The sequence below is a fragment of the Ylistrum balloti genome, unplaced genomic scaffold, assembly GCF_031769215.1.
Source record: "Ylistrum balloti isolate Yb309-2 unplaced genomic scaffold, AGI_CSIRO_Ybal_v1 Utg369646, whole genome shotgun sequence".
In the NCBI taxonomy this organism is placed as follows: domain Eukaryota; kingdom Metazoa; phylum Mollusca; class Bivalvia; order Pectinida; family Pectinidae; genus Ylistrum; species Ylistrum balloti.
This window is the reverse complement of record NW_026781904.1, coordinates 793023-813505: the sequence shown is the minus strand read 5'-3', so window position 1 is coordinate 813505 and position 20483 is coordinate 793023. Positions and strand designations below refer to the sequence as shown.

Sequence of the window (20483 nt, the reverse complement as noted above, 5' to 3'; positions counted from 1 at the left end):
GTCAACCCGACTTTAGCTACAGAATCCCCGAAAACAATGCGATATTCTATGGTGTCCAGTGACGAACATCAGTCCGGTTAAAACAAGCATCCTTTCCTAGTGAATATAAAACGACAGTGTAACAAAGAGAAGATCTATATACGTAGGTGATATATCAACGAAAGCGTTGATTTATTGTTTTATTTCCATTTCTTATCTTATAACGTCTAGGCCTAACTTCATTCGGTGTTTTTCTTGGCTCCCTAATTCGATCACACTCGTTAATGATATTATACAAAGTTAGCATTACAATTCCGGTAACCTAGCGGACTTCTTGGAGACATACCTTCCTGCCGACATCATTTAATATTCAATAAATGTTTTCCGATGCTTTATCAGTGTCTTCATTTGGACGTGAAATCGGTTTATACAGTACTCTATTTTTCGATGATTATATACAGGCCATTGTACTAAATAGTACTTTGTAAGGGTTTGTATTATAAAGTGATATCATTGAATAATATTTTAATTCTTCATGCTCGTTGGTTTGTCTGTTGGTTCCGTTGCTGTGAACCTTGTTCTCATTTGTGAATGTGCCATTACTTACTTGGATTGACCAAACTTTACATGGCGGGTGTCATCTATGAAGAAGACGCTTACTCTTCCTGAACACCTGATCTTATTCTCCTTGTGTTTTTTCAAGAGTCTCCGTGTAAATCTTTCTTTTGTTCATATTTAACCCTGGTTTAATTGAATGAAAGTTTGAGTTTTGATTATGTTGGCATGTTGGCTTTTTTTAAATTTCTATATCACAATGGGGTTTTTAGTTAATTTTTTAGTTTTGTTTTTGTCTTTTTTTAATATATAAATACCTATATATATATAAGTGTACCAAGCAATCAAGGATCATTATGAATTAAATTATCTTGGTTTGAGATACCGCGTGTATTGAGCCTATCAGGATTGAGTGCAGTAGTTACTGAAGACCATCCGGAAACAGAGAGCAAAATGGTTGGATGAAAAGTTTGTCTGTGCTCCAATAGATTACGACTGTGACGTTTTCTATGTAAGACCCGATCTAATAACACGTCTAGTAAATATTGTAAAATTAAACTCCCGGAACTGACATGACTTATAAATATTTTTATGTTTTCTAGATATCACCAGCTGGGTACATTGACAGATGAAGTTGACGTGTAAGTAATACTTTAATATAACGAAAATGAATTTATGTAAAAATCTATTTTTTTTTGTCTGTTATTTGCGTTTATACTTCTGGGCCACTTTACACATAAATGCTAACACAACTTTACCTTATCGTTTTTATTGCATTATGTTTGAAAGCGTGGACATTTTCTCTTTACGAATAATATGAATAAGATGTAAATTGACTTTCATAGGAGACATATTTTCAGGTTTAGCTAAAAAGATTGTTTCTTTGAGATTAAATTTCATTAAAGCTCGTTGAAAAGCCTAAAGACCCGATTGATACATCGTTTGTCCGAAATTTATCGCCTTGATATATATATATATATATATATATTTATATTAAATAGTGTTTCCATTGATATGAAATACTAAACCCCTATTTCATGATTTTAAATTTCGAATCTTCGATACTTAATTAAAAAATCAATCTCATTATGTAGTATCTTAAATCTCAAATAGAAAAAAGGGGAAAATATCGTTTTATTGAAGGCACAGAATCAAGGAAAATGATCGAAACAGATGTGATAATCGATATCATCTCGCTATAACATCAAGAAGTGAAAAGATGGACAAACGCAAATTGCAAATACAGCAAAAGTAAATGCTGGCGTAATCGAATATCACATTGTAACAAGCATCTCTTAATTTCCAGTCGGCAAAATGGCTCGTCATCAATTCTTGATCCTGACATCTTTAACCATGTGTATACACCTGTTCGTATCGGGTGAGTATTGTGCTTCTCTGCTCGTATCCGGTCAGCTGTGACTCATTTGCATGTCTTGTTTACAATTAATTGACAACTGTGTCTCTTTGTTTGTTCACCTAGGGTGAAATTGTGCAAAAGACAAGCAAGTGAATAACACTTTTAGTGATTTATAGGTAGTTACCGTAGAGCCAAACAATGAATTAAACTGCATCATACAGCTTTTCCGTCCTTCTAGGACCTGTCAGTGATGTTAAGGACCTAAATTTTGAAGTCGAGGAGGCGAATGAGGAAACTCCAAAGTGACCGAAAGAAAATTCAAAACCTAAACGTGGAGGTGCAACAGCCCCATGATTTAATGTTTTTCCTTGTTTTAGTAAATCGGACAATATCAGATCAGCGTAAAGAAAACATGTATGTTATGAACCGTGTCACTATTCGCATGACTGAAAACGAGTCATTTACGTAACGGGCAACCACGAGGACCAACAGCTATGTTTACCACTTGCTATCTTAAAGGTTATACAAAAGCACACAGTCAGCGTTACTAGTATTCGATAACCTCATTGGATGAATTAGAGGGAAACTTACGTATTATGTGAGCTAACCTGTACACAGACAACAAACATGCACATCATTGATTTAATTATCAAAGTTCATGATTACGATAATAAAATTTTCAGTATTGTATTTTTATCATAAACGCCTTATCATGAGTGTAATAATAATAATAATAATATACAACATTTATATAGCGCACTATCTATTTTGACAAAATACTCTAATGCGCTTCACAATTACATAATAATCTTACTACAAAATTTACAGAACATGTATAACACAGTAATCAACATATGTAACACAGTAACCAAATCAAGTAAGTAGTGGTGAAAGTATGTATATACAGGACGTCTGCGTGAGAGTCTAAAATGCAGACGTAAACAGGTGGGTTTTAATATCCCTCTTGAATTTGGCCAGGGATTTTGACTTTCTAGTAGCAGATGGTAAGCTGTTCCACAAAGTGGCCGCTACCTTTCCAAAGCATCGGTTACCATAAGTCACAGTCCGAGAGTTCGGAACGCACAACAAGGATTCTGTCTCCGATCGTAGTGATCGTGACGGCCGATAAACGGTGACAAGTTCCTGCAAATATTCAGGAGCTGTTCCATTTATTGCCTTGTATGTATACATCAAAATCTTGTACTGTAACCGGAATCGCACGGGCAGCCAATGCAATAAGTAAAGGACTGGTGTAATGTGGTCCCTCTTTCGAGTACGGGTAACTAGGCGTGCTGCGGTGTTCTGTACCCTCTGCAGGCGGCTCAGTAGTGTATCAGCTACACCAACGAGTAACGCGTTACCATAGTCTAACCTAGAAGTAACAAGAGAATGTACCAATGTCTTGCATGCATCTGTGGTGATGAACTGACGGATACCCCCAATGTTTCTGATTTGGTGATAACAGGAACTGGCAATTGAGTTTATCTGTTTCTCCATGTTCAGAGAGCTATCAAAGTGTACACCAAGGTTTCTCACAGCTTGGACGGCCTCAATAGTTTGGGCATCGACCTTTAACTGGAGACCTTTAGTGTGTTGATACTTGTGGGAAAAGACGATCAGTTCTGTCTTTTCCTGATTGAGCTTGAGCATATTTGAATTCATCCAAGCACTGATGTCATTTAGACAGGCTTCAAGACTTGCTACTATTATGTCCCAGTTGTCTTGAGGTCTGATAACCATGTAGATTTGTGTGTCGTCGGCATAACAATGGTACTGAAGGTTATGACGACGACAAATCTCCCCGACTGGTTTCGAATAAAGACAGTATTTTCTAGGTCCCAGAACGGACCCCTGAGGAACTCCGAAGTCTAAGGTTTTGCTGTCTGAAACAGTTGATCCAATGGCAACGCACTGTCGTCGTTCATTCAAGTAAGACTGGGTCCAGCGTAATGCATCACCAGTCACCCCATAAGAGTACTCCAGACGCTTGAACAGTGTGCCATGGTCAATGACATCAAATGCAGCAGACAGATCAAGCATGATAAGAACCGCTCTACACTTGTTATCCAGAGCGGCAGCAATATCACTGTAGACACGGAGTAGGGCCGTCTCAGTGGAATGTCCTGTGCGATAGGCTGATTGCCAGTTGTCATGAAGACTGTTAGCATTGAGATGAGCCTCAAGTCGCTGGGACACAATCTTCTCCAAGATCTTAGATAAGAAAGGAAGATTTGACACCGGACGGTAGTTCTTTAATTCTTCTTTGTTCAGTCCAGGCTTCTTCAGCAGTGGTCTTACAGTAGCCTTCTTGAAACACAATGGAACCCTAGACTCTGCTAATGATTTATTCATGATTAAGGTGATCAAGGGGAGCAGTGCATCAAGACATTGCTTCAGTAAAACTGTGGGAAGCGGGTCCAGCTCACAGGATTTCGATTGAGAGTTTGTAATGATCTTGCGCAATTCTTCTTCAGTTGTTGGAGTGAACTGCGTCAAAGGTTCACCAGAGAATTGGATATCGGCATCCATGGCAGAGATGCCAGTGTCGGAAGTTGAGTTCACAACATCAATCTTTTGCCTGATTGTATTGATTTTATCCTGGAAAAAATCACTGAACTTGTTGGACAAGATTTTTTCAGAAGAACAGCTTGGTAAGGCGATTTCACCAGTATGTCCCATAAGGTTTCTGGTGAGTCTAAAAAGCTGTCTTGTATCCGATCCACATTCTGTGATTTTTCCTGAATAATAATCCTTCTTACGTTGAATGAGTAGTGAACTGACTGCCCGACAATGTTCTCTGTATATCTGGCGATGGATGGTTAGTTTGGTCTTTCGTGTAGTAACAACCATCAATTTTATTATTATCATACCAGTAAAATATAACTTAGCGGAGTTGTCATTAGCTGAAGATCATCATTGTGACGTCAGTGAGCTACTAGGCGTCATTTACATAGTGATGCTATCAAAGAAAGTGAGAATATCATCATAGTTTGAATAGGTATCATCGTTAAACCGTTTGCGATGCGGACATTTTCACGATGTCTTGTCTTTATTAGATAAATAGTATTAATACAAAATATTCCATTATTTTTCTATAGCTTGTTGATTAACTCAAAAGACAAAAAATATGACACAACGACAGTTTCGAAATTAGTATTTGTCTCTTACAGTTGAGTATCTTTCATAAAACCTTCACTGGTGGTGTTCTTCAACAGATTCCTAACGTAAACGTAATATCTCCTTTATTTAACAGGAGAAATGCTCTATACCAACTATGAATATGGTATCGACACAAAGCCCTCGGACATAAAGGAGGGATATGTAAACCCAGAAGCCGTGCATGGATCCATGGTACGGCTCCACTCTGTCGATGAACACATCCTGAAAGGTGTTAATAGCGAATTCATCCGATTGACTGTGACAAAGGGAGATATCATCGGGGTATGTCAATATGTTTTGATATTTTATGTCCGGGACATGAAATGACCGGGACATATAGTGTTGGCAATTGCCGTTTTCCCATCATTTTTTAATAATATGTCTACAACTTAATTCCCCGTTGACGGAATGAGATATTGAACAGAAATTTGACATATGATTATACGATGAGAAAATTCAGGTCACATTTATAAGAGACATTGAACTGAAATTTCACTTGTACAATGGGAAGATGCAGGTCGAGAGTTCTTCTTTGCTTTTAACTCTTACCTTTTTCTAAGTGTCCCGGTCTAAAGAAACCCATCATAACATGTAGTACCGAAATTTGATAAGCAGTTGTATTGTTTCCATCAAATCGGCTATTACCTAACATCGGCCGTTACCTTGTCATTTTGAAAGTTTTGAAAATTTGGAAATTCAGAGTATATCTCTACAAAGTTTGTAATACAAATGCTCGAACCTGTTTATCTCTTGCAGGCAGGGATATTAGTGTTGCGGAGAAATTATTGATCTAGAATGTAATTGACGTAAAGGTGAATGATATCAAAAAGGGTTTGACTTTGAATTGGCTTCTGTTCTAAAATCTTACGACGACGGAGCGGTAATTTCCAAATTTTCGATATAAATAAAATAATGGAAGGTTATCTAAATAAGAACCGATGAAGTAGATATAATATATATACAATCTATGTTTGTTAAGTGTAGCCAAATGCACTAAATTATGCTGTTATGTTACTATACTCGGCGCTCATTCACATTTACTTATAAGGAAATGGATTGGATTTCTGTATAATCTGCATTGATTTAAAGCGTTTCCCATCATTCTGATATTTAGGTCAACACCAGCTTCTTTGTTATTGGTACAGACGCATTCATGATTGATGAAGATAATTTCCTGGTAGTAAATAACTCTGAGGATTTAGAAGAATCTACTGAAGTTATCTTCAATGTAAGTATATACACGTTAATTAGTATATTTCTGGAAAATGAATAATAAGACCACAGCTTTCGGGCACAATATGTGCCCGAGCGAAGCTCATCAAAGACTAGGAAATGGTACATTAAACAAAGTTGTCTACCTTCCACAATGATAATCGTATGGTCCTAAAACAAGAAACTCTACTCCAGTGGAGAAACGGTCTTGCCCAACCATTTTCTGCCTTTTTTTGACAAGATCAAGTGGGAGTTTGAGACCGAGATTTGAGTTACCTCCCTTTTATAAAGGTTCGAAAAAGTATAATATAAAATCAACTTATTAATAACACAATCGACTTTTAAATTTTTTTCCCAAAACGCGACACGACGTTGATTTTTATTTACTTTAATCGCAATTGAAATTTCAATTTTTATCTTCCAGTTTCATTTTCGGTAACGCGTTTTTGTTATGCTTTTCCTTTTTCATATCATTTAGTGTGTTATTACTTTCTATATAAAGGTTTTCAATGAAACCTCGAAGGGTCTATGATTCTCATTTATTTCTGTTTCTAAACTTTTTTTAAAATTTTAAATATCTTAAAACATTATGAGAATTTGTACATCTGTTTATAATATTTATATTACCAATGTGATATAATGTACTATTTATGGGTTGTAAAACTTGTTTTAGGTAGTTTTGATCAGGGATAGAGACCATAAAATCATCTCTAACGCCCTGCCGTTAGCCGTGCATCTAGACAAGCGTGTGGAGGACAAGAGCAAGTCTGATTATTCCATGGGCGCCGCCATTTTTGCTGGAGTGCTTGTTCTATTTATAGTATTTATGGCGTTACTGATTCCATTTGTAATTCGTGCTAAACGACGTTTAAGGGAAGGAAAACATCCATTTAAACTGGGAAGTCATCCATCTATGACAAATTTAAAAGACAAAGAAGTTAGCGAAATACCACGAATGGAATCTCGAGAACCAAACTGGTATCACAACACAGTTTTTAACTATGAAGATGAGGTACAGAAAGAGAAATACGAGTTTACACATGATATCATTGCTATCGATGACAAAGAGAAAGTAAATTCACTGCAGCTGAACAAAATATTACAGAAAGACCCGGTAAAGGATGAATCAGGGAATAACAGTGTTAAAGGCATTTTGAAGAATGGAACTGAACATATCGAAACCAAAGCTACTGTAGAGACGGTGGAGTCGAAACTGTGAAATATATCTGTGTATTTATATCCAAGTTTATATAAGATACTTAAACAAATACATGTACATGTAGCACAAGAAAAACTTACCACTACATATTGTACAGAAAATGTTTACATGGAACTGTAACCTTTATGTGTTTGTAATTTGAACATTATGTAGCATTTCTTACTTTACATATGTACTTCATATTTGTTATCAAATAGTTTTACTTATGTATATAAGTTATATTAATCAATTGCTATAATAATACTATAATACAGATATACACAATATAATATATCCATTATTTATTTCGCGGTTGTTCCTGGTCAAATTCATGAATATTAGATTTCAAATATTGCAAACACTTCCAAGATTTTGATACAATGTAAAAGATTGGGTAATAAATTTCGCGCTATCTTGAATAACACCAAATATAGAGAAATGAAACCCCCGCGAATATTATCAACTACATTACCAAAATAAGCTACATTTTTGTTTTTTTTTGTTTTTGTTTTTGTTTGTTTGTTTTTTATCAATCGTTTGATACTATGCTGCTTTAGCATTTGTGATATTAATAACACCACTATGTTATATATAGATATGTATTTTTCATCCGAATATGTGTACCGTGCTTTGTTTTGTGTTAATATAATGAAAATTGAATGACACAGTTTGTGCTCGTTTAACTTTGAACAAAGGTAACCAACTACAATTCAATTTATTAGAAATAAAAGATATCATACATATAGTATCGCCTGTTCCTAAATGTTAATGATTGCGTAGTAATACATATCACTGATGTTTCGATGTAACATAATGATTCATGTATTCACATGTGATTTAAATGTAAAAATAGTAAGTCATCACCTAAAACATTGCAAATTATACAATAAAAAGGTTAGATATTTTTAATTTAACTATACATGCATTTTTAAAACAATGTTCTATGAATTGAATCATGTACCATAATAAGTCCATGAATACAATAAACATAGGCGTCTTAAATATACAAAACTTATTTGTTGTGAATGGTGTGTGAAGTGGACTTGCTGAGCTTAATCTTAAGTGTAGAGCATAACTCTATCTGCTGAATGAAGCCAATTACCTGTAAAAACAAGAAAAACTAATAAACATGTTTAAAAATAATGAAAAGTGTCCGTAATTGTTACAAATGTCATCCCTATATCTAGTAGTACTTTTCAGTCTTTTAAACCAGCACTAACAGTGACAGTAATAAGCTATCTTCTACCTCATAATTCATATGAATACCAATTTGAACTTATAGGTATTTGTTGAAGAGTGCTATATTCCAAATCTTAACAAACACTGAGGGAAATGATATATAATGGATCTACTTTACAGTCACTTAATTCATACCTGTACACACATAATGTAAACATTTGTCTTACTGCTGTCAGGTAATGCAGCACTTTTGTCCTTACTAGCAATGCTGATTTTAGTCTGGATCAGGGAAGTATACTTCAGTGATAGGAAACAAGGACCACTGGAGGCTTTCTTGTAATGCCCGTCGTGTATGGTAACTAGGTCATCAAAGATCTTCATCACCGACGAGTCTTAGAAATAATTAGATGATGCGGTGGAATCCTTCGTTTGAATCTACTATATTAAATTCTTAATATATATCAAAGGGCGTATTCTGTACCATTTTAAAGTGGTAGACACATCAGGGTGGAAACCAAAGTCATCTTTTCCATTTATTGCTACTGTACACAAAGTGATGTAAAAATACCATCATCGTTCTCCTCTTAGATTAATGCTAAACATGGTAAGCATTTATATGGCATGAGCGTATTTTTGAAATTGCAAGAGATAGACTAAAATGTAATACATATTCATAGCGAAATTTATTCATATATATTTAATTATAGGGTAATGTAACTCCATATCTGGATTCTGACATTACTTGTAATCATTTTTAAAGGATGAAACAGTATGATGCAGTTTAATCCATCTATCATTCGGCTTCCTCATATCTAATTCTAAATTTATGATAAATGTACTATTATATTGCATATCCTGTGTACAATCTCTCCACAATTGTTATCTTGCATAAAGGCTGCTGACGTGGCACCATTCATTTCGAAAAGAAAATAGTTACATATTTTTGAAGGAAAATGGTAAAATATACAAACAAATAAAGTTACTAAACACACATAAATTATCTCTTCCGTTAAATGGCCCCGTCACAGTGTAACGAGATTCTAAGACTTTAACGAAAATAGTGAAATTTTGAACTAGTCGTTGACTTTCGAATTAAGATTCATTTATAACAAAGAATGATACAGGAAGATGGTTAGGTAATCACCTAATGTCGCCTATGTGAATTTTGTTCGTGCACTTCAGGTAAACTAATTCAGTGAGCATTTGGCCTTAACGACCTGCAAAATTCACACCAAACATTTTTCCTGGGAAGAGTACAGGAATATATGACGTTACCTTTGGTTTTTGTTTAAGATATTCACTGCAAACTCCCGTTACGTGTAGCGGAATTTGTCCTGATGAAACTCTATTTGATAATTCGGTCAAAAAGAAAAGAACACGGATTTAAATCCCTACAGCAGGCGCCTGTGAAACTCCCACGTAAAGAGCAGAAAACGTCATGGCAGCTTCAAAACAGAATTTTCCGTAATATGAACGATCCCAGACAGTGATTAAATTCCTTATCAGTATTTGATATTAATAGCAGTAGTTGGTGAATAGATGGGTTGGCATCGATGATTAAGTATGGGTCCACACGTCCGGAATTCGCGTTCAACAAATGATCCAGCTGTGAAGTAAATCATCACCGCGGACAAAATGCGCACGTTTTTGTATACACTGTCTACGGAACAAATAAAAAAGAACTGCTTCAGTTTCAAGCTTGAGAAAGTGACAAAGCAAGATCCTACCGACATGCTGTTAAACTCCTCCCAAAGACGAAGCGCAATATTGTCTGTTGCAAGGAGCCAGAGGACAAGCAGCAAAAAGTCCCATATTGTTAATTCCAGTTAGATAGATATCGTTACAATTTCATGGTATATTAGCTCTAAAATGAGAAAGTCATCACAGTTTAACGCTGAATTGTTTTCTTAGAATATTTAAAATGGATATTAATATGTCACAAATATTTCCAGTTAATCTTTTTACTGGGTTTGGGGCATTTTTCATATGTCTCTAGCATGTATACCTGGTCATGCATCAGTGATTTGTTGTGTTGGAGCATAAGAAACCCCCTTTGTTCCAGAACGTGGCATGTAATGTCCTATTATTGAAGAATTAAAAAGTCGAACAATCTAAAGAAACACAATAAACAACAAAACAAATAAACTTTAATTTCTGATAGGATAGATCTGTAAAAGTTGAATCATTGAACTAGCTCTCGAGTTTGTAACGTGTATCTCAAAATGATAAATTCATTATCATTCTTAAATAACCTGACCACTACTTATTTCTAAGGGGTCAGTGGCTATGTCTAAACTAATCATTTATGCTCGTTAATGTGATGAATATGTAAATGCACGAATATACGAGATATCCCCAACGACTCAGTATGGTGGGTGGTCTTGCTTGAAAGCTCACGCGTATTTGGTCAACATAACTAACTAGATTTCAATTAATCTATTTATGAAATACATATGTAAGACGGACCACTATTTATAGGCTGTGTATTTATGTCTTATATACTAAATATGTAAATAATGCCTCCTGACACATGACTGGTTCTAGTGGGGACTTACAAAAATATCCAACAATTTCAGTTGAACATGAAGAGGTTCGATAAATGATAAATGAAAAAAAATATTATGAAGAAGTTTCCTTTTATCTGAGGTCTCCTGAAAAGCATCTGTAAGACTAGCAAAATAAATGCTTAATTTTAATTAAATTTGCAGAGAGTTAGAAGGGCAATAACGCAAAGATGAAAGGTTATGTACACAAATCATGATGTAATGGTCATATGTGTATCTTGTTTTGGTCCATTTACTTAAGCAATGTATATATTCTTGGAACCATCGTGCTCTCCTTCCAATTAAGACTGTCATGCAAAGACACTGAAGGTTAATGTTCGTGTGTTATGTCAAGCTGACTCGACAGCAGTCGCCTAGCACCTCCCCTGGCTACGTATTTATCATCATTATTGTTTCATGTTTACCTCATGCAATAAAGAAAAGTCGTCTATTTTGATTGTTGAACACCGTTTTACAACTGTTTTACACCTTAGAGGATATTTCAAAAGAAGGGTGTATTGATATGATTAGCAGAACAAAAAGTGTTTAAGTTTTTACAATAACTTTGAAACATATTATACATAAAAATAGTAATCATTATCTATGTAATTTGAAGATAAACATTTCTGTGTGTTACGATGGTTCTGAAAGTTGGAATTTAAATTCTCCTGTGGGTGCCCCAAATACAACACTAACTTTTTACTCTATATGCTGAGCATAAAATATCCTTTCAGCAGACGGCTTGCCGACTATCATCAAGATGCAGTCTTCCAGGCTAAATATCCTCTTCATCGTCTTTGCTCTCCTACACATTGCACGTGGCTTTATATTTGGTGAGTATTTTTTATTGGCCTGTTTGACTTGTTAAAGTCGACCATATTCTTAATTTCAAATATTTACAGTTATCGTTGTGACTAACCTTTTAATATTTTTTGCAAAATGTTAGTTATCATTATATATTGATGATACTACTCTCTGCCGCACGTGCATTAATTTATTAATATAAAAGCTTTCATGTCATACAGAATGATTGAACATTGTTTATGTCAGTTTAAAATATCAACTGTTAAGCCAACCTTTGTGAAAACAATGATATTTTAATTTACTAGAGGATCCTTAAATAAACTTTAAGCTGTGTTTTATGTAAATATGTAAAGAATTCATATTTCGTTGTTACATAATCACTTGTTATAGCCGAAGAGCGTAATTTGACGAGCAAACTAAATCATATCGTTGTCATCTTTTCCTAAAATATCATTATCTTTTCCCTACCATAATGTCACATCTTACATACCATAATGTCACACCTTATCTACCATAACGTCACAACTTCCCTATTATAACGTCACATTTTACCCTCCATAACGTCACATGTTACCCTCCATAACGTCACCCTTTATCTACCATAATGTCACAACTTCCCTATCAGGACGTCACATTTTACCCTCCATAACGTCACAACTTATCTACCATAATGTCACATCTTATCTACCATAATGTCACAACTTCCCTATCATAACGTCACATTTTACCCTCCATAACGTCATACCTTATCTACCATCGCGTTACACCTTCACCATTGCGTTACACCTTTTCCACCATCGCGTTACACCTTCTCCACCATCGCGTTTCGTCTTCCCCACCATCACGTTACCCCTTCTCCACTATCACGTTTCATCTTCCCCACCATCCCGTTACACCTTCTCCACCGTTACACCTTCTCCACCATTGCGTTACACCTTTTCCACCATCGCGTTACACCTTCTCCACCATCGCGTTTCATCTTCCCCACCATCCCGTTACACCTTCTCCACCCTTACACCTTCTCCACCATTGCGTTACACCTTCTCCACCATCGCATTACACCTTCTCCACCATCGCGTTAAACCTTCCCCACCATCGCGTTACACCTTCTCCACCATCGCGTTACACCTTCCCCACCATTGCGTTACACCTTCCCCACCATCGCGTTACGCCTTCTCCAACATCGCGTTACACCTCCACCATCCATTGCGTTACAACTTCTTCACCATCGCGTTACACCTTCTCCACCAACGCGTTACAGCTTCCTGCTATAGTGTTACGTCTTTCGAGCACAGTGTTACGCTAATTCTGATTCACCTGCAAATAGAGACCTTTTAGAACAAACAACAGGGTTATCATTGGTAAACATAAAACTAAACCAGTTGGTTTTGGTTGTCAATTGAGGAACACACTATATTTCATAGAATGCTTACATTAGTAGGCACCATTCTGAATAAACCGAATACCATGTTTGTGACAGATATATTATTTTTGTTAACATTAGCGATTAATTTCATCTTATGTTGAGGAATATGTAGGGCATTATCAGTAATTCTGATTGTGACAAATTGCCATGTGTTCTGCATTTGCAAGATATTGGGAGACGGTATTCTCGTAGCTTCGCTGCCGAGCATGTTACTTCGATTGACCAAGATAATATTTGTTACCTATCATATGACTTATGGTTAAATTCAAATACAAATAATTGCCTGGAAATGCGACATTTGAAAATTGATGTCGATTTGTATAGATGTGGTAATAAAACTACCTTACATAGAAGTAAAAGAAGACAAAATGTCTTTGATTTTGGATTAGATTCGTTACGTCTTGGAATTGCTTTAGATGACTTTCTCTAGATCATGTTACTACAACATGTTTGCTGATATTCTCACAATATAAAAGTATAATGATATCATACGTCTCTGCGCGTTGACCCAAAAACGTGTAATCAAGATGCAACCAACCATGAAATACCAGTATGAGTCATAATCGCAATGTGTCAGATAGCATTCGCAGAATGGTAAGAAATTAAACATACACACACAAAACTAAGTATATTCTTCTCAGTGTAAATCGTATAATAAGAAATACCTTCGCCAACCAAAAGACTGAAGTGCACCATACAGATGCATGTTAAGGTCTCTGAAAAAATGCCCGTATAGAGGGTTGTTTTTAAAAACATTTGTCCAGGTGTAAATTAATTGACTTTTTTGGCGTTTCGTATTATATTATATTATATTATATTATATTATATTATATTATAGGTCCTGATTTGTTTGGCGGTGGTCTTATGGCTACCGACACTGGAGCTGGATCGATGGGCGGCATGGGAGGTTTAATGGGCGGAGCAATGGACGGATCGGCAGGATTCGCTATGGGTGGAACGGAAGGTGTATTTGGAAGTGGAATGGGAATGACTGGAGGAGGCATGGGTGGAATGGATAGTTTCTTTGGAAGTGGAACAGGAGGAACTGGAGGCACCATGGGTGGATTCGAAGGCATGATGGGGTTAGGAATGGGTGGCGCAGGAAATGCTATGGGTGGAATGGAATCTTTGTTCGGAGGACCAATGGGAGCCGAAATGGGCGGAATGGGCGGAATGGGGAGTTTACTTTCAGGCGGAATGGGGACTAATATGGGAGGCACGGGTATGGCGAGTATGTTTGGCCAACTCGGCCAAGGACAAAAAAAGCCAGTTACCAAAAAATGCATGTCGCCAATGTGGCTTAAGTATTGCAAATGTCACTTCATGTGTCCGAGAGGACACGTGAGCTACGGAAACTGTGAAGATTACAAGGAAAATTCTTTTCTGCCTACCATGTGTTGTCCAGAATCGGTACATTACGCATGCGTTGGATTTGAATTTTAATATTTTCCCTTTGCTGCGAAATTTGTAATAAATTCGGATTTAATATAATTACCTATTGTACGCAATCTCTGTTAAAACAAAAATACAGAAACATTGAGATATGCAGTGACATTTCCTTGGATAGTATTATACACGAGTTCGCATACGACCTGCCATGCACATGTCCATCAAGGTATACAACTCGATTCGGCTTCTCGTTTTAACTATATACATTTACACCTTGTTACTGATAATGCCTGAAATGATAATGTAAAAGTCTTGTTCTGATCGTGAAAAAACAGCCGATATTAATCAATATCACACATACTGACCTGCTTGAAAATATTGCTTTTGTGCAAAGAGCGATATTACAATATACATGTACATGATATGTGACATGTGTGCAATGCATTACTAGTGTGTTGCTTCTGTCTTTTCCTAACTCTAAAACACTAGTTAGTTTCCTACATTTATTCTACATTTCTCTGTTTTATATAACATTAATTAATTGTTTTCGAGAATTTTTTCCCTCTCCATTAAAAAAGAGGATTTATATAAATCAATCATCTACCTTTTTATGAAACCACAATGTTTTGAAAGTCTTCCTAATGACAACCCTCGGTCTATATTAAGAAAATAAGCTAACAGAGTACGAAACAACTCAGTATTTAATAGATTAATTAAAATGTTTAAAAGTTTGTTTCTCTCGTAAATTTAATCCGTTGGCACGTACTTGACACTTTTAATTTGTCTGTGTCTTAATAACGGTCATAGCAAAGAATATTCACTCATGCAAACTGTACCCTGACTAAGGTAGCGAAGAGTAAAGTATTTCCCTCAACCAAACTTCACTTCAAGGAAATGTAACATCCTATTAATTACAAAATCATGAACAAGAAGATTTTTTGCAAACAATTTATATTTGAAAACATATAGGATCCTAATTTTGGTGGTCATTTTATGAGACTTCATCACCAGCAATTCACGAAGTTTTATTTTTGTGAGCCTTTTAATTCAAAAATGTTACAAATTTGATACGAAGAATAAGAAGAGACACAAAGGTAAGAAGCAATTTTGTTGCGCCAAACACGTGACGTCATTGTCAATATTATGGCATGACAATCGATTTTTGACAGGCGTCGTCAATATATATTAAGATGCTCGTTGTTTATTATACTAGTGACATCACTTGGAAAACACATAAATTATTAGGGAGTATACTTTTTTAAGTGTTTACATGACGAATGAGACTGACGGAAACAAACCCAGCCGAAGATATGACTTCTTTATCAATTAAAATGGAATACGCACTTTTAGGTACAAATAAGATTCCTAATATTAAAGTGAAAAGTGAGACAAATTATCAGGAACACAAATTTAAGCAAGCATCACTCTATCACCTATGTTGGATAAAATCTCCATTGAGCAAAAACCATCGGAAATCCCATTCAATGGGTCATAGTTCTTAAAGACGGTACGGAAGATATGTCGGTGAATACCACCTCTCCATACAAATTTAGAATTAGCATAAAAAGAGACCACGTAAATTTCATTTCGTTGCTATTTACATTTCGTCACATTTTTTCCGTTTTTCAGGTGAGGACCTAAAACTTTCCACGTGCAAAATGTTATACAAGCGCTTGCCCATTATGACATGATGATATGTTTGTTGTACCGATTTGTGTTTTCCTTATATGGCATAGATATTGCAAAACTGATGCTGAAATCGGATCGTTGAAAAGTACAAATATATTACAATCATAACGTTTTCAAACTTGTTTACAATGTACATTCTTTTATGGAAAAGTACAAAATTACCAGTTGTTTTAATTTTGGAAATGTCTATGAAGTGCCATAGAAGACTGAATTAGGAATTTTAGATATACGTGTTGTAGAAACAAGACAAGTGGCATTGCAATAGATAAAAAAATACCTAAATGCGCAAGTGTGCAAACGTTTGAAAAAATTAAAAAATAACCAAAAAATGACGTAAGGTTATAGGGGATCTCCTCGCATCATGATAGCTTTAGGCATCAGATCTCGTCTAACCTTGTCAGACTATGATGTCCAGGGATAGGCCAATATGACATCACTGTTTCGTATCATAAGTGCACATACAACACCAGGAAACAGGAAAATATCTAGTTTTACCTGTGTACTAAATACACTTCGTCAGTTACATTAAGGCAAGTGAGCACGAATTTCTAACGAAAAATAGGGAGTAAGTTTAATTTATGTACAAAATGCATCCGTGCGTTCTGAGTAGATTTTTCTAGATTCATATTTCACTTCTTGGTTGTCACATAACGAAAAATACACAAGAGTTTTCCGTTACGTTTACAAGTGTTCAGAAATGCCTGTTTTGTAGTGTATACGACTAATAGTGAACATGCTTCCCTCTCTAATGTCTCTAAACATTTCCATTTTTATATTTCCTCAACATTCTATCGTAAATTTACATGAAACAATATGCCGTAATATATCAGAGGAATAAAGTTATCTCGTATCTCCTATAAGTGTGAACCTTTTATCCACAAACATTTATCACCTATCAACATAGATACTGCTTTGATATCAATGAAAAAACAGTCAATAGTTTGAACTCTCATATAACCTTCATATACTGCAGCACGAAGGTTTTGAAATATGGACGCAATGAAAGAAACATTCGACGGATTGAACTGTCGTTGCTATTGAACTAAAACGATAAAGAGAATGAAAAGAATTTAGAACAGACGAGATACAAGAGTATAGACTGTCCTCCATATCAAGGCAATTCGGATGTGGACGTTAATTATGACTGTCGTAGACACTATGAAGACAATATAACAAATGAGACAGTTGGAAATATTGAAACATGTGTGACAATAGGATTCAGGCATGCAATATTACATCCGCTAGAGGATTTAAGAATTGTACAAAAAGCACATAAGTGAACAGCACCTTTTAATGATTTAGAGTTAGATTCAGTAGAACAATATAATGAAGTATACTGCATAGTACAGCTATCTCGTCCTTCTATGACTCGTTAGTGATGCTAAGGCCCTAAGTCGAGAAGGCGACTGTAAAAAATCCAAAGTGATCGAAAGAAAAGTCAAAATGTAGTCGGAGAGATGCAGCAGTCATATCATCAAATAAATTTCGTATATCAGACAATTTTGAGTAGCATGAGATACGTATGCATATGCTGAACCGTGTCACTATTAGACAGAATTAAAACGGGGCATGCAGGTAACGTCATAATTAGAACACACTGTAATGACAAAGTGGATTAGGATGTTACTATATGACCTAGGTGAATATGTTCTAACACTATGACGTACATCATTTATCTAGAAGAACGTGGCATTTATAACGTAGATGTTGACATGGTGCTAACAACATTACAAGGAAGCTAAGGAAAGTTGTCATAATGATTATTACTCATAATGCTTTTCATGAATAAATTCATATCCTCTATCAAATTTAAGCGCTTCTGAAAACATAGCATGGCTTATAAAATCCACATAACATATATTATATCATAGCCGAACATAAACATCGTGACAAATGATGAAGTAATGTTTGTATGTATATGTAAACAATACATGTAGCATATTAGAGAAAGAGAAATCAATTTTAATCGTCGCAAATACAAATATAACAATTGGATTCAATTGCTGACAAACATTAATAATACACATACAATTTAAAGTACAAAAGGTATCATATTATTGTTTGCTACAACTACATATTAATATTAATATTATTTTATTAGTATTACAATCTTAACGGACCGTCAACACGAAAAAAAGTCATTAGGACCATCAATTGGTGAAACACACGGCGATCCAGAAAGGAAATAACATCAAACAAACTAAAAGGTAAAAGATAAATGCTAAAAATCTTAAATGGTTAGATTATCACAAAAGATTAAATTGGTAAGTCATATTCTATAATAGAGACAAACCTAGAACTTTATAAATCTCAACAGTTTCAAAAAGGGTCTTGCAAATGATCACTAACAGATGAAATAGACATACTTATAATATATAGTGCTTTAGAGTTTACAACTATCGTACAAACGACACACAAAAGAAAAGCATACAAGAAAAATACAACATTAGAGTAAGATATGATAGAGCGAAACAAACTATCATAGAGCTATTCCGTCAAAGATTCAGTTGTGATGCCAGGACCTAAATTTTGAAGCCTAGGAGGCGACTGAAGAAACCCCAAAGTGATCGAAAAATTGCCATAATCTAGATTGGGAGGTGCACTACCTTATAATACAATTAATTTTGTAAATTTTATGTTTCTAACAATTTAAGAACAAGTACATGTGTATATTATGAAATGTGCCATTATTCGAATGAATGAAAACTAGCATATAGTTTGCTGCAAAACCTCGAGGACTAAAAGCTCGCCAGCAGTGTCTATCACTTGCAATCTCAAACATTGTACAAAAGTTACAATGGTTATGGGAAGACTGTATTGCAATCCCCGTAATGTCAATAAGACGTTGAAATACAAGAATCTTGCTGTGGTAATGCAAGTCTTCAGGAAGGTCCACCGAAAAATATCACAAAATCATAGAGAACAAAATCATACCATAAGAAGCATACTTTCAAATTTATGTTACACTATTATAATTATTACAATTTTAACGGGCCGTCAACCCATAAAAGGTCATTATGGCCATCAACCGGTGAAAAACAGCGATCAAAAAAAGAACTAGCATCAAACAAACTAAAGGTAAAAAGGAAATGCTAAAAATCTTAAATGGTTATATTATCATGATTAAAATTAAAATGTTTAGTCATGGTCTATCATACAGACCAACATCTTTCAGATAACCTAGAATTTTACCAACCTCATCAGTTTCAAAAAGGGTCTTTAGACATTACGATAAAAATATTCTCGAGTAGAGGGAAGGTCAATGCAGTCTAGTAAAAAACTGTTTATCGGTTAATGGAACACTAGGAAATATGCACTTCTCAATAGGCTTATAGTATTCGATGACAACTCAATAGGATTTGTTGTTTAGACATCCATTAGAACCATACACAGTCGATATGAAAATAAACTTACGGAACCGGAAGTGCTGTATCATTTAAAAAAGACTTTCTTAAAAAAGAAATAATTTAGTCTTCATCGACAAAAACCAATGACAAAGATGAGAGAAACATATCAACTTTGAAACGAAATATGTTTGTGACGAAATATGTATTAAAAATTAGTCTCATTTCATTACACGAATACCTTGCTCAGCGAGTGAGGCGAATGTAGGCGAGGCTCACCAAACACGGTTAACCAAGGCCAGTCTTTTGAAACAAGGGACATTACTCTTACTAACAAACTTTCGGGAAAAGATCCGGGTTCCGATTTATAACTAGAAGTTCTACTCGACATGTTTTGAATCAAAATACCCTTCATCAAACACATTTTGGTATCATAATTATTAAGTTTACCATATTTATAATCAAATGGGTGAACAGCAGTGACCGTGGCGTTTGCAATTATTCCAACGTCAGCATGTAATTCTTTGTAATTTTGATAACATTTTGATAATTATAAATGATGTAAGAGCAAAGTCCACAAATACATGGACGTACATGTATGTCACCCATTTAGAAGTTGTCCTACTTACAAACATATGCATAGTATGCA

General features: G+C 35.2%; 2 protein-coding genes across 2 annotated transcripts; both read left to right on the top strand.

The window, feature by feature from the left end:
* Positions 1-1848: 1848 nt before the first annotated feature.
* LOC132555152 (uncharacterized) lies at positions 1849-7481 on the top strand. The gene is made up of 4 exons (XM_060219503.1): positions 1849-1912; positions 5145-5332; positions 6165-6278; positions 6936-7481. The coding sequence occupies exons 1-4, from the start codon at positions 1849-1851 to the stop codon at positions 7479-7481; spliced, it is 912 nt and encodes a 303-aa protein (XP_060075486.1).
* A 4461-nt stretch (positions 7482-11942) lies between these two features.
* On the top strand, positions 11943-14855 carry LOC132555141 (acanthoscurrin-2-like). Its single transcript, XM_060219493.1, has 2 exons — positions 11943-12015; positions 14251-14855. Exons 1-2 carry the CDS (start codon positions 11943-11945, stop codon positions 14853-14855), a joined length of 678 nt encoding a protein of 225 aa, XP_060075476.1.
* Positions 14856-20483: the final 5628 nt, after the last annotated feature.

Coding starts and splice junctions, on each gene's coding strand:
- LOC132555152 (XM_060219503.1), top strand. CDS start 1,849: ATGGCTCGTCATCAATTCTTGATCCTGACATCTTTAACCATGTGTATA. Junction 1,913..5,144: donor TATACACCTGTTCGTATCGG/GTGAGTATTGTG, acceptor TTTATTTAACAG/GAGAAATGCTCTATACCAAC. Junction 5,333..6,164: donor CAAAGGGAGATATCATCGGG/GTATGTCAATAT, acceptor TCTGATATTTAG/GTCAACACCAGCTTCTTTGT.
- LOC132555141 (XM_060219493.1), top strand. CDS start 11,943: ATGCAGTCTTCCAGGCTAAATATCCTCTTCATCGTCTTTGCTCTCCTA. Junction 12,016..14,250: donor TGCACGTGGCTTTATATTTG/GTGAGTATTTTT, acceptor ATTATATTATAG/GTCCTGATTTGTTTGGCGGT.